This window comes from Heteronotia binoei, chromosome 10 (genome assembly GCF_032191835.1).
Source record: "Heteronotia binoei isolate CCM8104 ecotype False Entrance Well chromosome 10, APGP_CSIRO_Hbin_v1, whole genome shotgun sequence".
NCBI classification, from domain to species: Eukaryota; Metazoa; Chordata; class Lepidosauria; order Squamata; family Gekkonidae; genus Heteronotia; species Heteronotia binoei.
In genome coordinates, this window is record NC_083232.1 from 23,273,714 (window position 1) to 23,290,992 (window position 17,279).

General features: G+C 44.2%; 1 protein-coding gene across 2 annotated transcripts in view; it reads right to left on the minus strand.

The window, feature by feature from the left end:
• The window catches only part of ADARB2 (adenosine deaminase RNA specific B2 (inactive)), a 568,510-nt gene that overhangs the window by 377,951 nt on the left and 173,280 nt on the right, over window positions 1–17,279 (minus strand). Inside the window, exon 2 of one of the 2 annotated variants that reach the window (XM_060248093.1) lies at window positions 11,967–12,101. The exons of the other annotated variant lie outside the window; for it this stretch is intronic. Within the exon in view, the coding sequence (XP_060104076.1) occupies window positions 11,967–12,101 (135 nt within the window). The remainder of the gene's footprint in view (window positions 1–11,966; window positions 12,102–17,279) is intronic. 2 annotated transcript variants of the gene reach the window in all.

Here is a 17,279-nt window from a genome sequence, read left to right on the forward strand (position 1 = left end):
CATACGTGCCCCATAGAGCCTGGCACTCAATGGGCTAATGCTTTTTGTTTGTCCCTGGCCCAAAGGACATCTTCATTGAGGCCAGCATCACTGGTGCTGCTCAGACGGGTACACCACAGCATTGCTTCCAATGCAATGACTTATGCTGGTTTTTTCTACCATCTTAACTTTTAATCTTCCTAATTTATGTGATAATTGTGACATTGTTTTACTGTCACAATTTATGTGACCTGTAACTCATCCTGAGCCTGCTTGCGGGGAGGGCAGAATATAAATTGAACAAACAAAGAAATAAATAACTGGTTTCCAATGCTGCCTCAACAGATGCCAGGATATTTGGGGGGACAATGCCTAGGGACAGCAGAGTTTGGGGGAAGATATGATGCAGGGATGCCAGCCCTTGGGTGGCAATCTCCAACAGCATTTTCAGGAGAACTCCATGAACTTTCAAACAGGAAGTGACATCATGACCCTCTCATAGTTAAAAATGATCATGGAATTGAACCCAGGACCTTCTGCAATGAAGGTGTGTGCTCAGTCCATGGACCTATAGCTCCTCTCAAGCATCAGCAATGTGAGAGAGACCCATTAAAGAGAGGAGGCTGAGAGGAGTGCTTAAGAGGGACAGGTGAGTGGCAAGGGACTGAGAAGTTCTGGGAATGGCAGAATTTATGTCTGATCTGCTTGAAGGTTTAAACCATGAACCAGTCTGTCAATTAATAAACAAGCATCCTACGCTCCCATTGGATCATTAAGGTCAGAGGGTGTTTTTTACAGGCAGCAAGACTCTGCATTAAACAGAAGATATTCAGCCCTTGTCAGGAACTAGCAAAGTAAGTAACAATTTTGTCAGGCACAGTAGACTCATTTCTGGGAAGGAGTTTGGCATCTATCGCGGTGCTGTTTATTACTCAGCGGCAGGCAGCTGGAAAGCTTGAAAGAAAAAGCTTTGCCGGTCATTAATTAAAAAATAAATGTCAGCTTACACAGTGATTTGCTGTAATAAACTGACAAAATGTTTGTGCGTTTTTAATCTAAAAGCCAAGAATACTGTTCATCTTTTTACTGGTATGTATAGTGTGAGGGGAAGACGCAGATACCAACGTGAATAGCCCAATCACCAATTACCCCAGGATGATGCCAGTTTCTGCAGATACAAAGATATTAGGTACACAAATGTTGATCAGGTGGTAAAGGCAGGGAGCAGTTCTCAGTTACTGCACCTTAAAACAGAATGCAGCAACCATGAATTTAGTCAAACCAGCCCCAGCCTCTAATGTCTACTACTGCAACAGCGGAGGGGGGGAAACCACAATGGCAATATTGCTATTGTGACATTAGTTCTGGGGAAACCTCTGATTGCCTGTGGGTAGCTCTAGGAATCACCAGACATTTTATGACATTACCACAGAGTTTCCAGTGATTCCTAGAGCTATCTGTCATCACTTGTGCCATCCCCCTACACACCATGTCCACTTGTGCCATCCCCCCACACTCTAACCCTCATACCAGGCATAAATTTATAGTGGCATAAATTTGGCTGAAATGTTATAGAGGTGGAATGGGGCAAAAGACTGGCTCCATCCTGGCCCACTATACTAGTAGGTCCTGAAGCATTGCACACAGCTTGGTTCTTACCTTGTCTCCATTGAGAGCCAGTTTGGTGTAGTGGTTAAGTGTGCGGACTCTTATCTGGGAGAACCGGGTTTGATTTCCCCACTCCTCCACTTGCACCTGCTGGAATGGCCTTGGGTCAGCCAAAGCTCTGGCAGAGGTTGTCCTTGAAAGGGCAGCTGCTGTGAGAGCTCTCTCCAGCCCCACCCACCTCACAGGGTGTCTGTTGTGGGGGAGGAAGGGAAAGGAGATTGTGAGCCGCTCTGAGACTCTTCGGAGTGGAGGGCGGGATAGAAATCCAATATCTTCTTCTTCCATGAGTAGAGAAACTATATGAAATGCTGAGATGCAGATGCATATTCTATTGTGGGGGGGGGGGATTACTGGAAATAGATTTGGACTATTGTCGCTACCTCTCCTTGCCTCCAACATCAGCAGTAGGCCCCAAAATTAGCTGGCAGTCACCAAATGGATTGGGAATAACTTTAAACTCTAAACTGCGGCTGTTACCATGTAATGACCGACTGGGTTGGGTTGTTGTTTTTTCTCCGTGCTTCTTGCAAAGCTTCTTCAGTGTTTGTGATGGCATTGAGGTAACTCCCCAGTCCATGTAGACTAGGACCATACCATATGCATGACTTACCACAAGGCTGCCATGTGAAATACTGAAGTGTGTTCCAGGTGGCAGCCATGATGTGTAAATCCAGCATTTGTACAAATAGGGTAAATTCCAGCAAATAGTAAATATCAGGGGGGCTGATCTAATATACATTACAGGGGTCCCTAATATTGTTGAAATTGCGTGCTTTTTTGGAATCTTGAGAACAGGGAGTGGGCACCACTACAAAATCATTGCCTCTGGGAGCATAGCCAATCACAAAATGGCTGTCACAGGATTCTGGGGCCTATCATAAAATCATGGGAGATTGCAAGCAAATGATCCTCCTATGATACAACTGTTTCAGAGCAAAGCAAATGGATGCCAGGAAATCCATCGTCAGGCACCGCAGTGGGCATCACCGAAATATGACATCACCATGTGGACAGCATTCTGTTGAACTATGGCATTGCTACATCACAGACCTAAACTGATTTAATAGCCATTCTTCTTAGGTAACCCTGTCAACTGTGTGTGTGTGTGTGTGTGGGAGAATATGAAAAATGATCTAACAGAAAGAGTGCTGTAAGGCAAATTATCCATTAAAACTCCAAGGGTTCCTTGGGAGACGTAATGACAGGTATTTTTAGATTTATAACCTGCCTTTCTTCTATCATGGAATGCAAGCTGGCCACAGATAGAGGTTTCCAGGAGGTCTCCCTTCTAGGCCCTAACCAGATGCATGCCTGCTTAACTTTCGCAAGGTTGTTGTATCATGTTCTTTCCAACCATACAATCACAAGCCCAGTAACAGATTAGATATACTCAAGGCCAATGGGGGTGGACCTCAAGCTCAAAAGGGGCAGAGGCTTAAATTTAGACACTTGCTGATTTTTTGGCATTTGATCATTAGGGCATTTGTACAGAAAAAGGCTAGCAAATCATTTGTAAAATAGAAGATGACATCATGGGAATGTTTGTTTATTATGGCTAGGGGCCATAGAAGGTGGACTTGGCCTGGGCCTCTTTGGACCTCTAAGAGGACTTGGGTATACTCTGCATCAATAGACTGGATCTATTAAATCAATGAAGTAGGGGTATATGAATAAATCTATTTCTTCCAATGTTAGAATACAATTCAAACCCATTCCTTCCCCTATCGTTTCTTCTTTATAACATCTCAAGTAGAACATGTCTTGGAACGGCCCTCTGGTAAGTAACACTCCTCGTTTCCCCCTTTCATTCATTTAAGATTTATCAGCCTGTTTCATAGATCAATTGGACTGGCCTAATTCCCATAAGGGGGCACCTTTCCGAGGGGGACTTCGTCGCAAATCAGTAATAGTGGTGTTCATTCAATTCCAAGAGGAAAGGCAACATGAAAAGCTTGGCTGGCAGATTTATTGATTACATTTCACCAGTGACCAGCAAGAGGCAAGCACTCTGAAAAATCCCCAAAGGTGATCATTAGCACTGAGTAACTGTCACTAAACATTAGCCCTAGCAGCGGGCTGGAGCAAAGGAAAAAAGCACAACACTTTGCAGGCAAGAGCCGAGTGGCGCAGCCAGCAGTGCAAAAAGGAAGAGGGGGGAGGGAAAAACTCCAGTTGCATTAATGCTTTAGACAACTGAGACACGGAAGAGAGCAGTGCGCCTTTGCATTCTGATCTAGGATTTCTGTAATGTAAGATCAGGACTCCCTGGTTAGTACTTGAATGGGAGACCACCAAGGAAGACTAGGGCCGCGATGCAGAGGCAGGCAATGGCAAACCACCTCTGTTCATCTCTTGCCTTGGAAACCTTATGCGGTCACCATAAGTTGGCCATGACCTGACAGCACTTTCCACTACCAGATTGGGACCCACCAACCAAACATGGCCTCCCTGTCATGTACAGAGACCCACTAGAGCAGGGGTGTCAAACATGCAGTCCGAGAGCTGAATCAGCCCCCCAGAAGGCTCCTATCAGACCCACAAGCAAGCTTGTTTCCTTCTCCCTCTCTCTTGCTTCCTTCAGTTATTTGAGACTGTTAAATAAAATATTGCAAGAGTGCTAATCTTTTAAGCATGTTTCATTAACAACTTTAATTGTGTTTGCCTGTGTTAAAATGTTTGGGGCTCTTTAGCTTGGAGAAACATCGACTGCGGGGTGACATGATAGAGGTTTACAAGATTATGCATGGGATGGAGAAGGTAGAGAAAGAAGTACTTTTCTCCCTTTCTCACAATACAAGAACTCGTGGGCATTCAACGAAATTGCTGAGCAGTCGGGTTAGAATGGATAAAAGGAGGTACTTCTTCACCCAAAGGGTGATTAACATGTGGAATTCACTGCCACAGGAGGTGGTGGCGGCTACAAGCATAGCCAGCTTCAAGAGGGGGTTAGATGAAAATATGGAGCAGAGGTCCATCAGTGGCTATTAGCCACAGTGTGTGTGTGTGTGTGTGTGTGTGTGTATATATATATATATATATATATATATATATATATATATATATATATATATATAATTTTTTGGCCACTGTGTGATACAGAGTGTTGGACTGGATGGGCCATTGGCCTGATCCAACATGGCTTCTCTTATGTTCTTATGTCCTTTATAAAGTTTATGCCTTCACAACCAGGCAATACATTTTATGACACACATGGCCCAGCCCAACAAGGTCTCATTTATGTCAAATCCGGCTCTCACAACAAACAAATTCAACCCCCCTGCACTAGAGGCTCAATGAATGCTGTGGCTAAGGATGATGTCAGACTCCTACATGACCAATTCGACTTACTTATGTGATGCCACCACTGACGAAAATGCCTATGGATAAGCAAACAGTCTGCAAGGGATGGACCCAAAACTCTCCCAAAGGACAAGAAGATGCCAAATATGGTGACAAAAGAAAATTTGAGCAATTTAGGATAGTTTTGCTTAAGGGATATATTTAAAAAAAATAATAAATAAAATACGGCATAGGGCTTTTGGTTTATATTTTATTATTATGTGTCAAACAGAAGATACCAGCAATGCCTCTGACAGCTTGGGAAATTCCTGGACATTTGGAGTAGAGCCTTGGAAGTAGTAGATAGGGGGCCCCTATCATCATCAAGCCGCATTCCAAAGTGACAGCTGCCCCGCCCACACATGCGCGCGCATACACAAATAGTTGCCCTTTTCTACACTTTTTTCCAATGCTATAATACCTTTTTTGAGATGCGGTGACCAAAACTGTACACAGTAGTCCAAATGAGACTGCACCATCGATTTATACAGGGGGGCATTATGATACCGGCTGCTTTGTTTTCAGTCCCCTTCCTAATAATTCCCAGCGTGGCGTTGGCCTTTTTTATTGCAATTGCACACTGTCTTGACATTTTTTCAGTGAGTTATCTACCACGACCCCAAGATCTCTCTCTTGGTCAGTCTCTACCGGTTCACACCCCATCAAACTTGTATTTGTAGCCGGGATTCTTGGCCCCAATGTGCATTACTTTGCACTTGGCCACATTGAACCTCATCTGTCACGTTGTCGCCCACTCACCCAGCCTCAACAGACCCCTTTGGAGTGCCTCGCAATCCTCTCTGGTTCTCACCACCCTGAACAATTTAGTGTCATCTGCAAACTTGGCCACTTTGCTGCTTACTCCTGACTCCGGATCATTAATGAACAAGTTAAAGAGCATGAGTTGTATTGACACGTAACCTGATGCAACCTGATGTTAAAGGGACGTGTTACACGTATAAGGTTAGCCGTGTTCAGTTTTAAAGCCATCATTTTATCCGTTGGGTATGTCTCCTCTCCAAACTACGTCCACTTAGAACCGTTGCATCTCCACAATTCTCTAAATAATGTTTGTGTTGCAAAACACACTTTCCTCAAACAATATGAAGCCTACTACACCTGTGGCTGACCCTCCTTTCCCCCTTAGGAAACATCCAGCATTCCTTGGGGTGGGCAGATCCCTAGCCTCCCATCGGGGACTGTTGCGTCACTCCCCCATAAGGAAACATACGGCGTTCGGTTTTTGTGTGTGCACGCACATGTGTGGGCGGGGCAGCTGTCACTTTGGAATGCGGCTTGATGATGATAGGGGCCCCCTATCTACTGGAGTCTGATGAAGGAAAGGACCTTAGTGAGGCTGTGATGCCTGAGTCCACTCTCCAAAGCCACCATTTCCTCCAGGGTAACTAATCTTTGTAACCTGAAAGTTCTAATCCCGGGAGAACCCCAGGCCCCATGTGGGGGTTGGTAATCCTAGTGAATATGGGAGTTAAGAGCTTTAAGGTCAGACAGGGAGAAGGCTGTAAACGCAAATGCTGGATCCAGAAACGTGGGTAGCTCTGCTAACAGTCAGCCCTGCAAATTGCACAACAGCGCACCATTCAAAGCGATGCTCTTTCTTACAATGAACCAGACTCAGGCTGAAGAAATCTGCCTTTGTGTCCCTGCAGCTAGCCCTCCCCACAGAAGCACAAGGATTCCCTTCTTTAGCTGCAGCAGCAGAAACATACCCAGTGCACATGAGAAGTAAGTCCCAAAGCTAATTTTCTAGCTGTCCCTTCTCTTAGCATACTGCTAGTTCTGCCTCTGGTGCGCATGGGCCACTGGGCCTGGCAGAAAAATTAAGAGGTTTTAATTTCCCCCTTCACCCTCCGTAGACATTGTTCAATTTGCCACGTGTAAGTGCTTTGCGCAAAGGCCCCTCGGCTCAGAGAATTGCAGCAGAATATTCCGGAGCAACGGCAGCAGAGCCAAGCATCAAAGTTAGAACAGCCATCCTTGAAAAGAGTCCAGCTGCTCAGCAAGGGGGACGTTAAGAAGCAAACATGAGTGTTTGTAAGGATTGGAAAACAGCACCAATGTGATATTCCTCTTAGCCCAGGGCTAAAGGACAGAGCTTTCCAGTATGCTACAGTACAGAAATGCAGTCCAAAAGATAAGCACCTCCATGGAAAGGGCATACAGATACATAGCAATAGTCACCCAGAGGAAGCATACAACAAATTGTGCTTTTAAAAACAAATCAAATCCAATGGCTTAAGCCAAGACATTTGGTAAAAGGGAAAGAATGGCACCTGCAATTAGGAAGTTGGGCTTATTTGTGAGTAAACCCACATGTATTCATTATACTCAGGGGTGGAATTCTAACAGGAGCTCCTTTGCATATTAGGCCACAGCCTCTGATGTAGCCAATCCTTCAACAGCTTACAAAAGAGAGGATTGGCTACATCGGGGGGGGGGGGTGGCCTAATATGCAAAGGAGCTCCTGTTAGAATTCCACCCCTGATTATGCTTATTTATTTATAACATGTTTATGCCACCTTTCCATCTGCCCAGGGTCCCCAAGGTGACCATAAAACCTTAACACATTTGAACCAAGAAAAATCAGCGACACCAGAACCAGAGACAAAGGCCAGTAAACTTTATAGGGGGTATACCAAATGAAACTTCACCAGCTGGCAGAAGACATCAATGGAGGGTGACAGACAAATCTCTCTACTCTGTTTATATACTAAATTTGAAAGGTGGGGGGAACTGTGCATGTGCTTTCATGAAGAACTTTCAAGTACACCACAGTAAGGAACTACAGTCCAAATGATGAGAACCATTACAGAAAGGGCATACAGATAAGTAGCAATAATAACCCTAAAGGAAGCACATATTAAATTTGGCTTCTCAATAACATCAGAATCTTCGTGCTGAATGCTTCCTTTTCCTTTCATGATGTTTAATTTAGTGTACCCCATCTTCTGACTGTGCTATAATGTAAATTTCCACACCTCTGCTCTACATCATGGGCTGCAGCTGGCAAAATATGGGAAACTGAACATCATAGCAACACCAGGAGCAGGACAACTTGCAAAATCATTATTAGAGGGAAAATGGCAGATGAAATCAGGGGTTGAAATTTCTGAGGTAACTCAATATAGGTAACCCTGAGGTAAAATCAGTACAAGCACATACTTTAGTTCTTATGTTTCAGGCTAATGAGAGTTTCTTAAGCTATTCTCAGTGATCAAAATCTTTATGTTGAGAGGTTTTTGCACCAGTGTTGCCACAAACACTCCAGTACACTTTCTTTAAGTAATCACTGGCTCTTTTGGTTTCCAGAAGGCTGGTGCACTCTTTCCAGTACCCAACCCTCTTACCTTGAAAACACCAGTACTTGTCTTGAGTTTTAAACTGACTTCTAAGGTCTCTAAAGGCAATTTCCAACCATACCAGATTGTGGATCTCTACACTATTCAGAGCTGTTTGACTGGGTAGGGAATTTTCTTCTCTCTCTAGAACAGGGGTGGCCAACAGTAGCTCTCCAGATGTTTTTTGCCTACAACTCCCATCAGTCCCAGCCAGCATGGCCAATGGCTGGGCTGATGGGAGTTGTAGGCAAAAAACATCTGGAGAGCTACCATTGGCCACCCCTGCTCTAGAAGATCTATCTCCTATCTTTGGCCTGAATGGGGGGCGGGGTCTCCATCTAATTACCCAATCATCCTTGCCATCTTTCCTCAGTTCTTCTGTCTGTGTTAAACTGCTCTCAGTCAGGGCTGAATTCCAAAGCTGTCAGTAGACTCTTCTCAGCTAGGACTGAAATCAGACTCAATTCTCCTCAGCATCCAGTTCAGAAGTCTTTCTCTGTTCAGCTGATGCTAACCAATTAGATCTCTTGGAACAGCCAAGGCTCTCTGGCTCTGTGAAGAATTAACTCTTCACAGTTCCTTATCTGCTTACACAGTACTTTTAAGCTTTTAAAAGTGCAGTCTGTCACAGGATCAAGCAGAGAAACACATCAACCTGGCCCCCTCACTTTCGGTCTTTAGGAGGCAGTTGGAAATGCTTCACAGTTCCTTATCTGCTTACACAGCACTTCTAAGCTTTTAAAAGTGTAGTCTGTCACAGGATCAAGCAGAGAATCACATCAACCTGCCCCCCTCACTTTCGGTCTTTAGGAGGCAGATGGAAATGCTTTTGCATATAGTTAAGTAAAACCAACCAGTGAAATACAAATTTATTTTCCTATATTGCATGATGGCCTTGACTTAGAAGAAGAAGAAGATATTGGATTTATATCCCGCCCTCTACTCCGAAGAGTCTCAGAGCGGCTCACAATCTCCTTTACCTTCCTCCCCCACAACAGATACCTTGTGAGGTGGGTGGGGCTGAGAGGACTCTCACAGCAGCTGCCCTTTCAAGGACAACCTCTGCCAGAGCTATGGCTGACCCAAGGCCATGCCAGCAGGTGCAAGTGGAGGAGTGGGGAATCAAACCCGGTTCTCCCAGATAGGAGTCCGCACACTTAACCACTACACCAAACTGGCTCTCCACACCAAACTGGCTCTCCACACCAAACTGGCTCTCTTAGATGGCCCAGGTTAGCCATATCTCCTCAGCTCTTGGAAGCGAGAGCAGCTTGGTCTTGGTTAGTACTTTGATGGGAGACCACCAAGGACGTCCAAGGTTGCTGCACTGAGGTAGGCAATGACAAACTGCCTCTGAACAGTCTCTTGTCTTGAAAACTCCATGAGGGATCACTATAAGTCATCTGCATCCTGATGGCCCCTCCCACCTATTGCAAGAAGAAGAAGAAGACTGCAGATTTATTCCCCACCCTCCACTCCAAATCTGAGAATGGCTCTCCTTTACCTTCCTCCCCCACAACAGACACCCTGTGAGGTGGGTGGGACTGAGAGGGCTCTCACAGTAGCTGCCCTTTCAAGGACAACTCCTGCGAGAGCTATGGCTGACCCAAGGCCATTCCAACAGTTGCAAGTGGAGGAGTGGGGAATCAAACCCAGTTCTCCCAGATAAGAATCCGCACACTTAACCACCACACCAAGCTGGCTCTCTGGGTCATACATAGATACTATAAATACACACACATACAACACCAACTTCATTCATAGTGAGGAAAATGCCTTAGCAAGAAAAAAAGATTTGGGGGGGGGGGCAGACTGCCATATTTTGGGTAGGGAAAAAGCTGGAAGTGCCTTTCACAACACTTTGTGGATATTGTCTCCCCCCCTATATTTCCATACTGTTTTGAGATATTGGCAATTATTATTTAAGTCAAAAGGGAAAAAGAAGAATAATTTACACCATCCATCATTGTTTCCTTGCATGAATAAATTACAAGACACTGCAGCAAATCAATTGTGGGAAAAGAAACAGCCCATGCCAAACACAGTGCTTGTGTGTATAATTTCCTTAATGTTTTCCATCCTCATACATCAAAACTACAGAGTGAGTTTGGCAAACCTGACGCAGGGAGGAAAGCTCATTATCCCAAGGTCTTGCAGGGCATCTAAAACCTAACTGGAGAGCCAGACCATGTAATAGGGGGAAAGAGGAGTGCCTAATCCCCCAAGAAACCCTCCTGGGCCAACTTGCCCCTCCCCACCTTTGTCTTTCAGCACGAAGTTATGAAGCAACGAACACTTTGTAAACCGGCATCAGCTAGACATTGGAATATTTGAACTCAACTTTTGTTAGCAACTTTGGTCAAGTTGCAGGGAGCCCAGCCTTCCTTTGAGTTAGCACTGAACCTTCTAAAGACGTTTCCTTCGAGATGCTGAGCTGGCTATACTCTGAAGATTTCTTCCAACACCTTTGTACTGTTCTCTTGCACATACAAAACCCACTTCCACTTCAAGGGAAGATTGAAATCACTGAGGATAGGATGATTCTGTGGACACATCACACTCTCCAAATCCACAAAAGACTCATGGATTGGGGCATGAAGAAGCTTCTCAGTTTGTTCCTGCCAGCCCCAGGGCCATTGATCACTTATGATCGGCAGGACAGGTGAAGAAGCTTCCTGTTGCTGCCACAAAAAGGTTGGAGTGTCTGCCCCACTCCCCGTAAATCTTATGTGATTTGTAAAGGCACAGGATCCCTGCTTCCTCTTTGTCTGCAGCGTGCTTGGGAGTGCATTGATACTTCCCAGATCCTTGATAGTCCATACGCAAGAACAGCCCGTTATCAGCACTGGCCATGCAGTATGACCTCAAATGATAAAATATGATTTTGTTTGTTTAGCTGCCTAGGGAGGTGGTAAGCTTCCCCTCACTGGACTAACACTTGTCAGGGATGCTTCATACTGATCCTGCATCAAGCAGGGGGTTGGACTAGATGGCTTGTATGGCCCTTTTCAACTCTATGATTTTATGTTTTTGTGAGGTTCTTGACAAGAGGCATGCAGTGCTCTCCCAGCTGAGGAGTCATGAAACTAAACTCACCTTCCATGTGCTGTACACTGTTTCCGTGTCTGGACATAGGGTTGCAAGGCCTTCCAGTATGGCAGGAGGTCTCCTACTTGGCAACCCTTGTTGCTGTTCATCGCTTCAAGTGGCAGCAGGAGAAAATCAAAAAGCCAGCATTGCATGCAACATGGTATCACTCCCAGGGGAAACCTGGAAGTGACATCATGTCACTCTAGGACTTGCCAGAAACTCTGTGGTAAAACCAGAGCGCTCTCAGTGATTCCTAGAGCAATGTGATGTCACTTCTGGCTGCCCCATTCTACCAAAGCATTTCTGGCAAGTCCTAGTGACAGAAGTGGTGCCATGGCATATGTGACATCCACCATGTTCCCTGGCAACCCTGCCTGAACATTACCTTAATGTTACTATCCTAACAATTATTTTTTTTTAAAAAAAAACTTTCCTTTTTTGTATCAAATGAATGTTACACATTGGTCCATTATACACAGAGACTGGATCCACACAGACATATTATGGTGCATTGTTCACTTTCAAACTTACCACATGGAGGCTCTAACTGTGGGGAGAGGCGGTTGTCTGTAGCCTCCAGCCATGTGGTGAGCTGAGTGTTACAACGCTCCCGCAACTGCTGGGAAATCCGGGGAAGCCGGGTGTGAACCCACCCTGAATTCTCTGCTGTCGGGCAAAAGAAACATTGCTCTTATCAGAGTATTATATACATACATGTGGCAGATGTCTTCAAGTTTCAGTTTACATTTCCTTGTGTTTTCATGGCATAGAGACACCTCTCACCCAGTGTTCCCTCTAAGCTGAGTTAGTGTGAGCTAGCTCACAATTTTTTAGCCTCCATCTCACTTATTTTTGTCTCAGCTCAGGAAAAATTCCCCCAGAACAAACTAATTTATGCAGCAGCTCACAACTTTAATGCCAGTAGCTCACAACTTTAATGCCAGTTGCTCACAAGACTTCACAGCTTAGAGGGAACACTGCTCTCACACCATTTCTGTGCTGTTTGCTGCCAACCTTCAGGTGGGGAAGCACAATATATACTGTCTCTTTAAATAACCAGGGACACAGTATATATTGTGCTTCCTTAACTTGATACTGTGTGTTATCCAGTGTTTGTTCAACCTTCAGGTGGGGTCTGGAGTTTTCCTGTAATCTCAACTGATCTCTAGACTACAATTCCTCTGGAGGAAATACAAAGCAAAAATACACTGTCCCGGGCACAACAAGAAACAATATATTAATAGCCATTATTTTTATATATACACTATACAAATGGCAAATATATAGTATGGACTATGGTGGGTCGATCCAGTTCACCGTTTCAAAACTTCCTCAGGTCCAAGGATAAATATAGATTGACTCCAAAGAACTTACAGTCCTGTTTGTTGCTATCATTTTGACGTGGGACCAAGTCGGACTCCAAAGAGCTTACAATTGTATACAGGGAATGCTCTTCCCTGTATAATTATTGTAAGCTTTGGCTACTAGTAAATGTTTGCAGTGATTCCCACAGAAACACAAGTTCTTGCAAATAAGACTTGGAGTCTGGTTTGGCCCCATTCCAAAAGTGATTACATTTACTAAGATTGTAAGCTCCTTGGAGTCCGGTTCAGTCCCACTTCAAAGTAATAGCAACAAAAAGGTTATAAATTTTTTGGATTCAATCCTTTCATCCTTGGACCTGAGGAAGATTTGAAACAGTGAACTGGATCGACCCACTATAGTCCATACTTTATGACCGTTTTCGCTCACAGCTTACCTCGCAGTCACAATCCTGTTCCCTCCGCAGCGTCCGTCGGATTTCCCACCACCTGCGCCGGAGTTACAGGAAGTGCCATGGCTTTTGCATAGCAAACGTAAACTGGGTTTTAGCGGTTTACGTTTGCTACGCAAAAGCTGCGGCACTTCCTGTAACTTCGGCGCAGATGGTGGGAAATCTGACCAGACGCTGCAGAGGGAACAGGATTGTGACTGTGAGGTGAGCTGTGTGTGAAAACGGTTTATATCTGGCATTCGTATATTGTATATTTGTAAAAAAAAATTACTGGCTGTTACTATATTTATTGTTGTGCCTGGAGCAGTGTGTGTTATTTCTTATTCTCCATGCTTGCAGTCCTTTGTTTTGGCTACTCTCTGGAGGAAATGGCAGCTTAGGAAGAACTCTATCATATCCCATAGAATCATAGAGTTGGAAGGGACCTCCAGGGTCATCTAGTCTAACTCCCTGCACAATGCAGGAACGTCACAAATGCCTCTACCACACTCCCCCTTCCATATGAACTGCCTAATTCACAGGATCAGCATATCTCCACTGCGTTCCTTCTCCTCCCTTTCCCAAACACCACCCTCCCCAGGCACCCTCCTGCAAATTTCCAAGATGGAGTTCCCAACACTAACCTATGTGGTAGATGAGGCTGAGAGAGTGACTGGGATGGGACCATGGCTCACTGGCTAAGTGTCTGCTTGGCATGCACAAGATCCCAGGTTCAATTCCTGTCTGCTTGGCATGCACAAGATCCCAGGTTCAATTCCTGTCATCTCCAGTTAAATAATATGGCAACATGTCATGTGAAACATTTCTGCCTGAATTCCTGGAGAATCACTGTCAATCTGAGTGGACAACAATAACTATGATGGACCAAGGGTCTGATTCAGGAGGAGGAGGAGATTGGATTTATACCCTACCTTTCACTTGGACTCTCAGAGTGAGTTAAGAACATAAGCGAAGCCATGCAGGATTAGGCCAATGGTCCATCCAGTCCAACACCCTGTGTCACACAGTGGCGAAAACCCCCAAGTGGCTTACAATCTCCTTCCCCTTCCTCTCCCCACAACAGACACCCTGTGACATAGGTGGGGCTGACAGAGCTCTTTCAATAACTGCTCTTGAGCATAACAGCTCTGAAAGAACTATCACTGACCCAAGGTCACCCAACAGCTGCATGTGGAGGATTGGGGAATCAAACCCGGTTAGAGTCCGCTGCTCTTAACCAATACTCTAAGCTGTGGAGTCTTGTGAGCAAAAATTCTACTCTGTGAGCTATGGACATTAAAGTTGTGAGCTACTGCATAAATAAAGTTGTGAGCTACTGGGCCATTTTTTCCTGCGCTAAGACAAAAATGTGTGAGCCAGAGGCTAAAAAACTGTGAGCTAGCTCACAATAACTCAGCTTAGAGGGAACACTGCTCTTAACCACTACACCAAGCTGGCTCTCATGGGTGCTCATGTGTGACTGGCCCAAGGTTCCCCAGTGAGCTTCATGGCAGAGTGCAGATTTGAACTTGGTTCTCTTAATCCCACCACTACACCACACTGCCAGCCAGTGAAGTTTTGTGACTTGTCTAACTCTTAGCAGTAAATGAACCAAGGAACAGTGAGGAGAGTGGGGTTGGATTTCATAGCTCTGGCTACAGGCTTCAGTCCTAAATCTCTGCACTGGCTGGCCTTTCTTGGCAAGAAGGAAGCAGAGGGGTGTGTGTGTGGGGGGGTGTGGAGCAATAATCCACTCAGTGTAGCATGGAAAGAACCCATCAGAGGTTAGGAAAGAAAGCTGGGATGATTCTTCTGGTGACTAAATTGAATGCAATTGCCGCTGCAAGAAGCTGGCAGGTTTGATTTGGGATGGAGGATGCTGTGAGATAGTGATAAGTGAATATTCAGCAGCAGAGGGAATTAAAAGGCTGAACTCAGGTTTAATGGAGTAAATTTCTTTCCATTCTGCATCCATTAAGGGCAACTTGCTGGCAAGACCTATAGCCTTTTAAGGCGCAAAATTCTAAGCCCCACAAATGCTGTGAGTTGGCACTCAATGTAGCGTCAGGGTTGCATTTCAGAAAAGAAACTCTTCCAGGTTGTCCTTACCTCACCTCATATATATATATGGTAGAATTATGACTCATCTAGATGATGACAGGCTGAGTTTCTCCCCCCTGAATTCTCATATTGCAGGTGGGAACATATAAAACACAAAAAAGAAGAAGGTCATGGTGGAGAACAACCTCATTGTACAGCACACATTTGGAATTAGCTGCAGGCCTTCAAATTGGGGTTTATTTTGCTAATTCACAAGCAAAAGTCAGGTGGTCTCACCTGACTAGGATTGTCAGGTCCCCCCTAACCACCACCAGCCAGATCCAGATTGGGAAACTCCTGGAGATTTGGGGGTGTAGCCTAGGAAGAAGGTCTGGGGTACAATGCCACAGAGTCCTCCCTTCAAAGTATCCAATTTTCTGCAGGGGAATCTCTAGTCTGGTGATGATCTGTAATTCTGGGGGATCCCCATGTTCCACCTGGAGGCTGGCATCCCTACACCCTACACTTGACATGGCCCATTATGTGCCTTGTTTGCAAGAATGCAAAGTTGGTTGTCTAGTCTCCACTGGCTGCCCTTTGCCTGGTTTGTCTGTCACCAGTTGGTCTGACTCCAAATCAGCCTAGATTAAGCTGTTCGAAGACTCTTAAGTGCCATATATAAATTCTGCAAATAAATGAACAGAAACATATTCATTGATAACCTGCCAAAAGGAAGGAAAATACAGTTTTAGGCAGGGGTGGAATTCTAGCAGGAGTTCCTTTTAATATTAGACCACATCCCCCTGATGTAGCCAATTCTCCAAGAGCTTACAAAAAAGAGCCTTGTAAGCTCTTGGAGGATTGGCTACATCAGGGGTGTGTGGCCTAATATGCAAAGGAGCTCCTGCTAGAATTCCACCCTTGGTTTTAGGTGATAAACTGGTTCTAGCAATTGCTATATAAGGACTGTGCATGGATACCCACTGCCACCTATTAGCTAAACATGTTTGGCTGGCTTGAGTATTAAACTGCATATGAACTGCAAGGCAGGACTAAACAGTTGCTAAAAATCTTTAAAATAGCTATTTAAGGCAGAATAATGTTTTTAAAGTAAACATTTCAATATAAGAACTTACATGAGTGGTAAGGAACATGTATAGAATAGTTATTGACCCTCTTTCTTGCAAATCACTGAACACCTCTCCTATGCAGTATGTTTGAAATGTTTGGTTCTTGTGATTTTGTATTTTTTTAATCTGACCATGGGTGAAGATGCTGACTGAAACATGTTGATTTTATGTAATGTGTGTGTATATCAATTTATAGATATTTTTGTTTGATACGAGGGGTTTTTTTTGGGGGGGGGTGTTGATGTGTCTTGCTTTTTTGTACGTAGTTTTAACATATGAAATTAGGATATTTTTCCATCATACGTAAGTAAATAATATATAGATAGCTAGTATCGCCAAACACAATGGAAAAACATCGGGAAAACACACATACACACATATGCGCGCGCACACACATTTATATATAAATCAGATAAATTTAAATATAATAAATATACTAAATATAACACATTTAGTAAAACTTTTAAAGCGTCATATAAATCTTTTGTACACATTATAAAGAAGTACAACTTAACAATATTATGAAGAAAAGTCCATCCAATGAGCACCCAGATACAGGCTCATTTTGTCAAAAGTCTTCCTCAGGACAGGAGTATTCCTATTTTCTTTAAAGTTATCAGCCTCTTGTTATAATTCAGTGTTGATGCTAGGAGCAAGCCAGGTCTTAACCTCTACTCTAAACAAATGCAAAAGCCTTCTGAATTTGGCTAGCAAAATGCTCTTTGCAACATCTTTATTTTCTTCAAAATATATCATCCTCTCAATACTACTTAAGTGTTTATATTTATATTAGGAGCAAGCCTTTCCTGAGCCTCTTCTCTAACCAGATACAAAAGTCTTCTGAATTTTGGTGGTAAAATGCTCTGAATGCTAGGAGCAAGCCATTCCTGAACCTCTTTTCTAGCAAGATGTAAAAGCCTT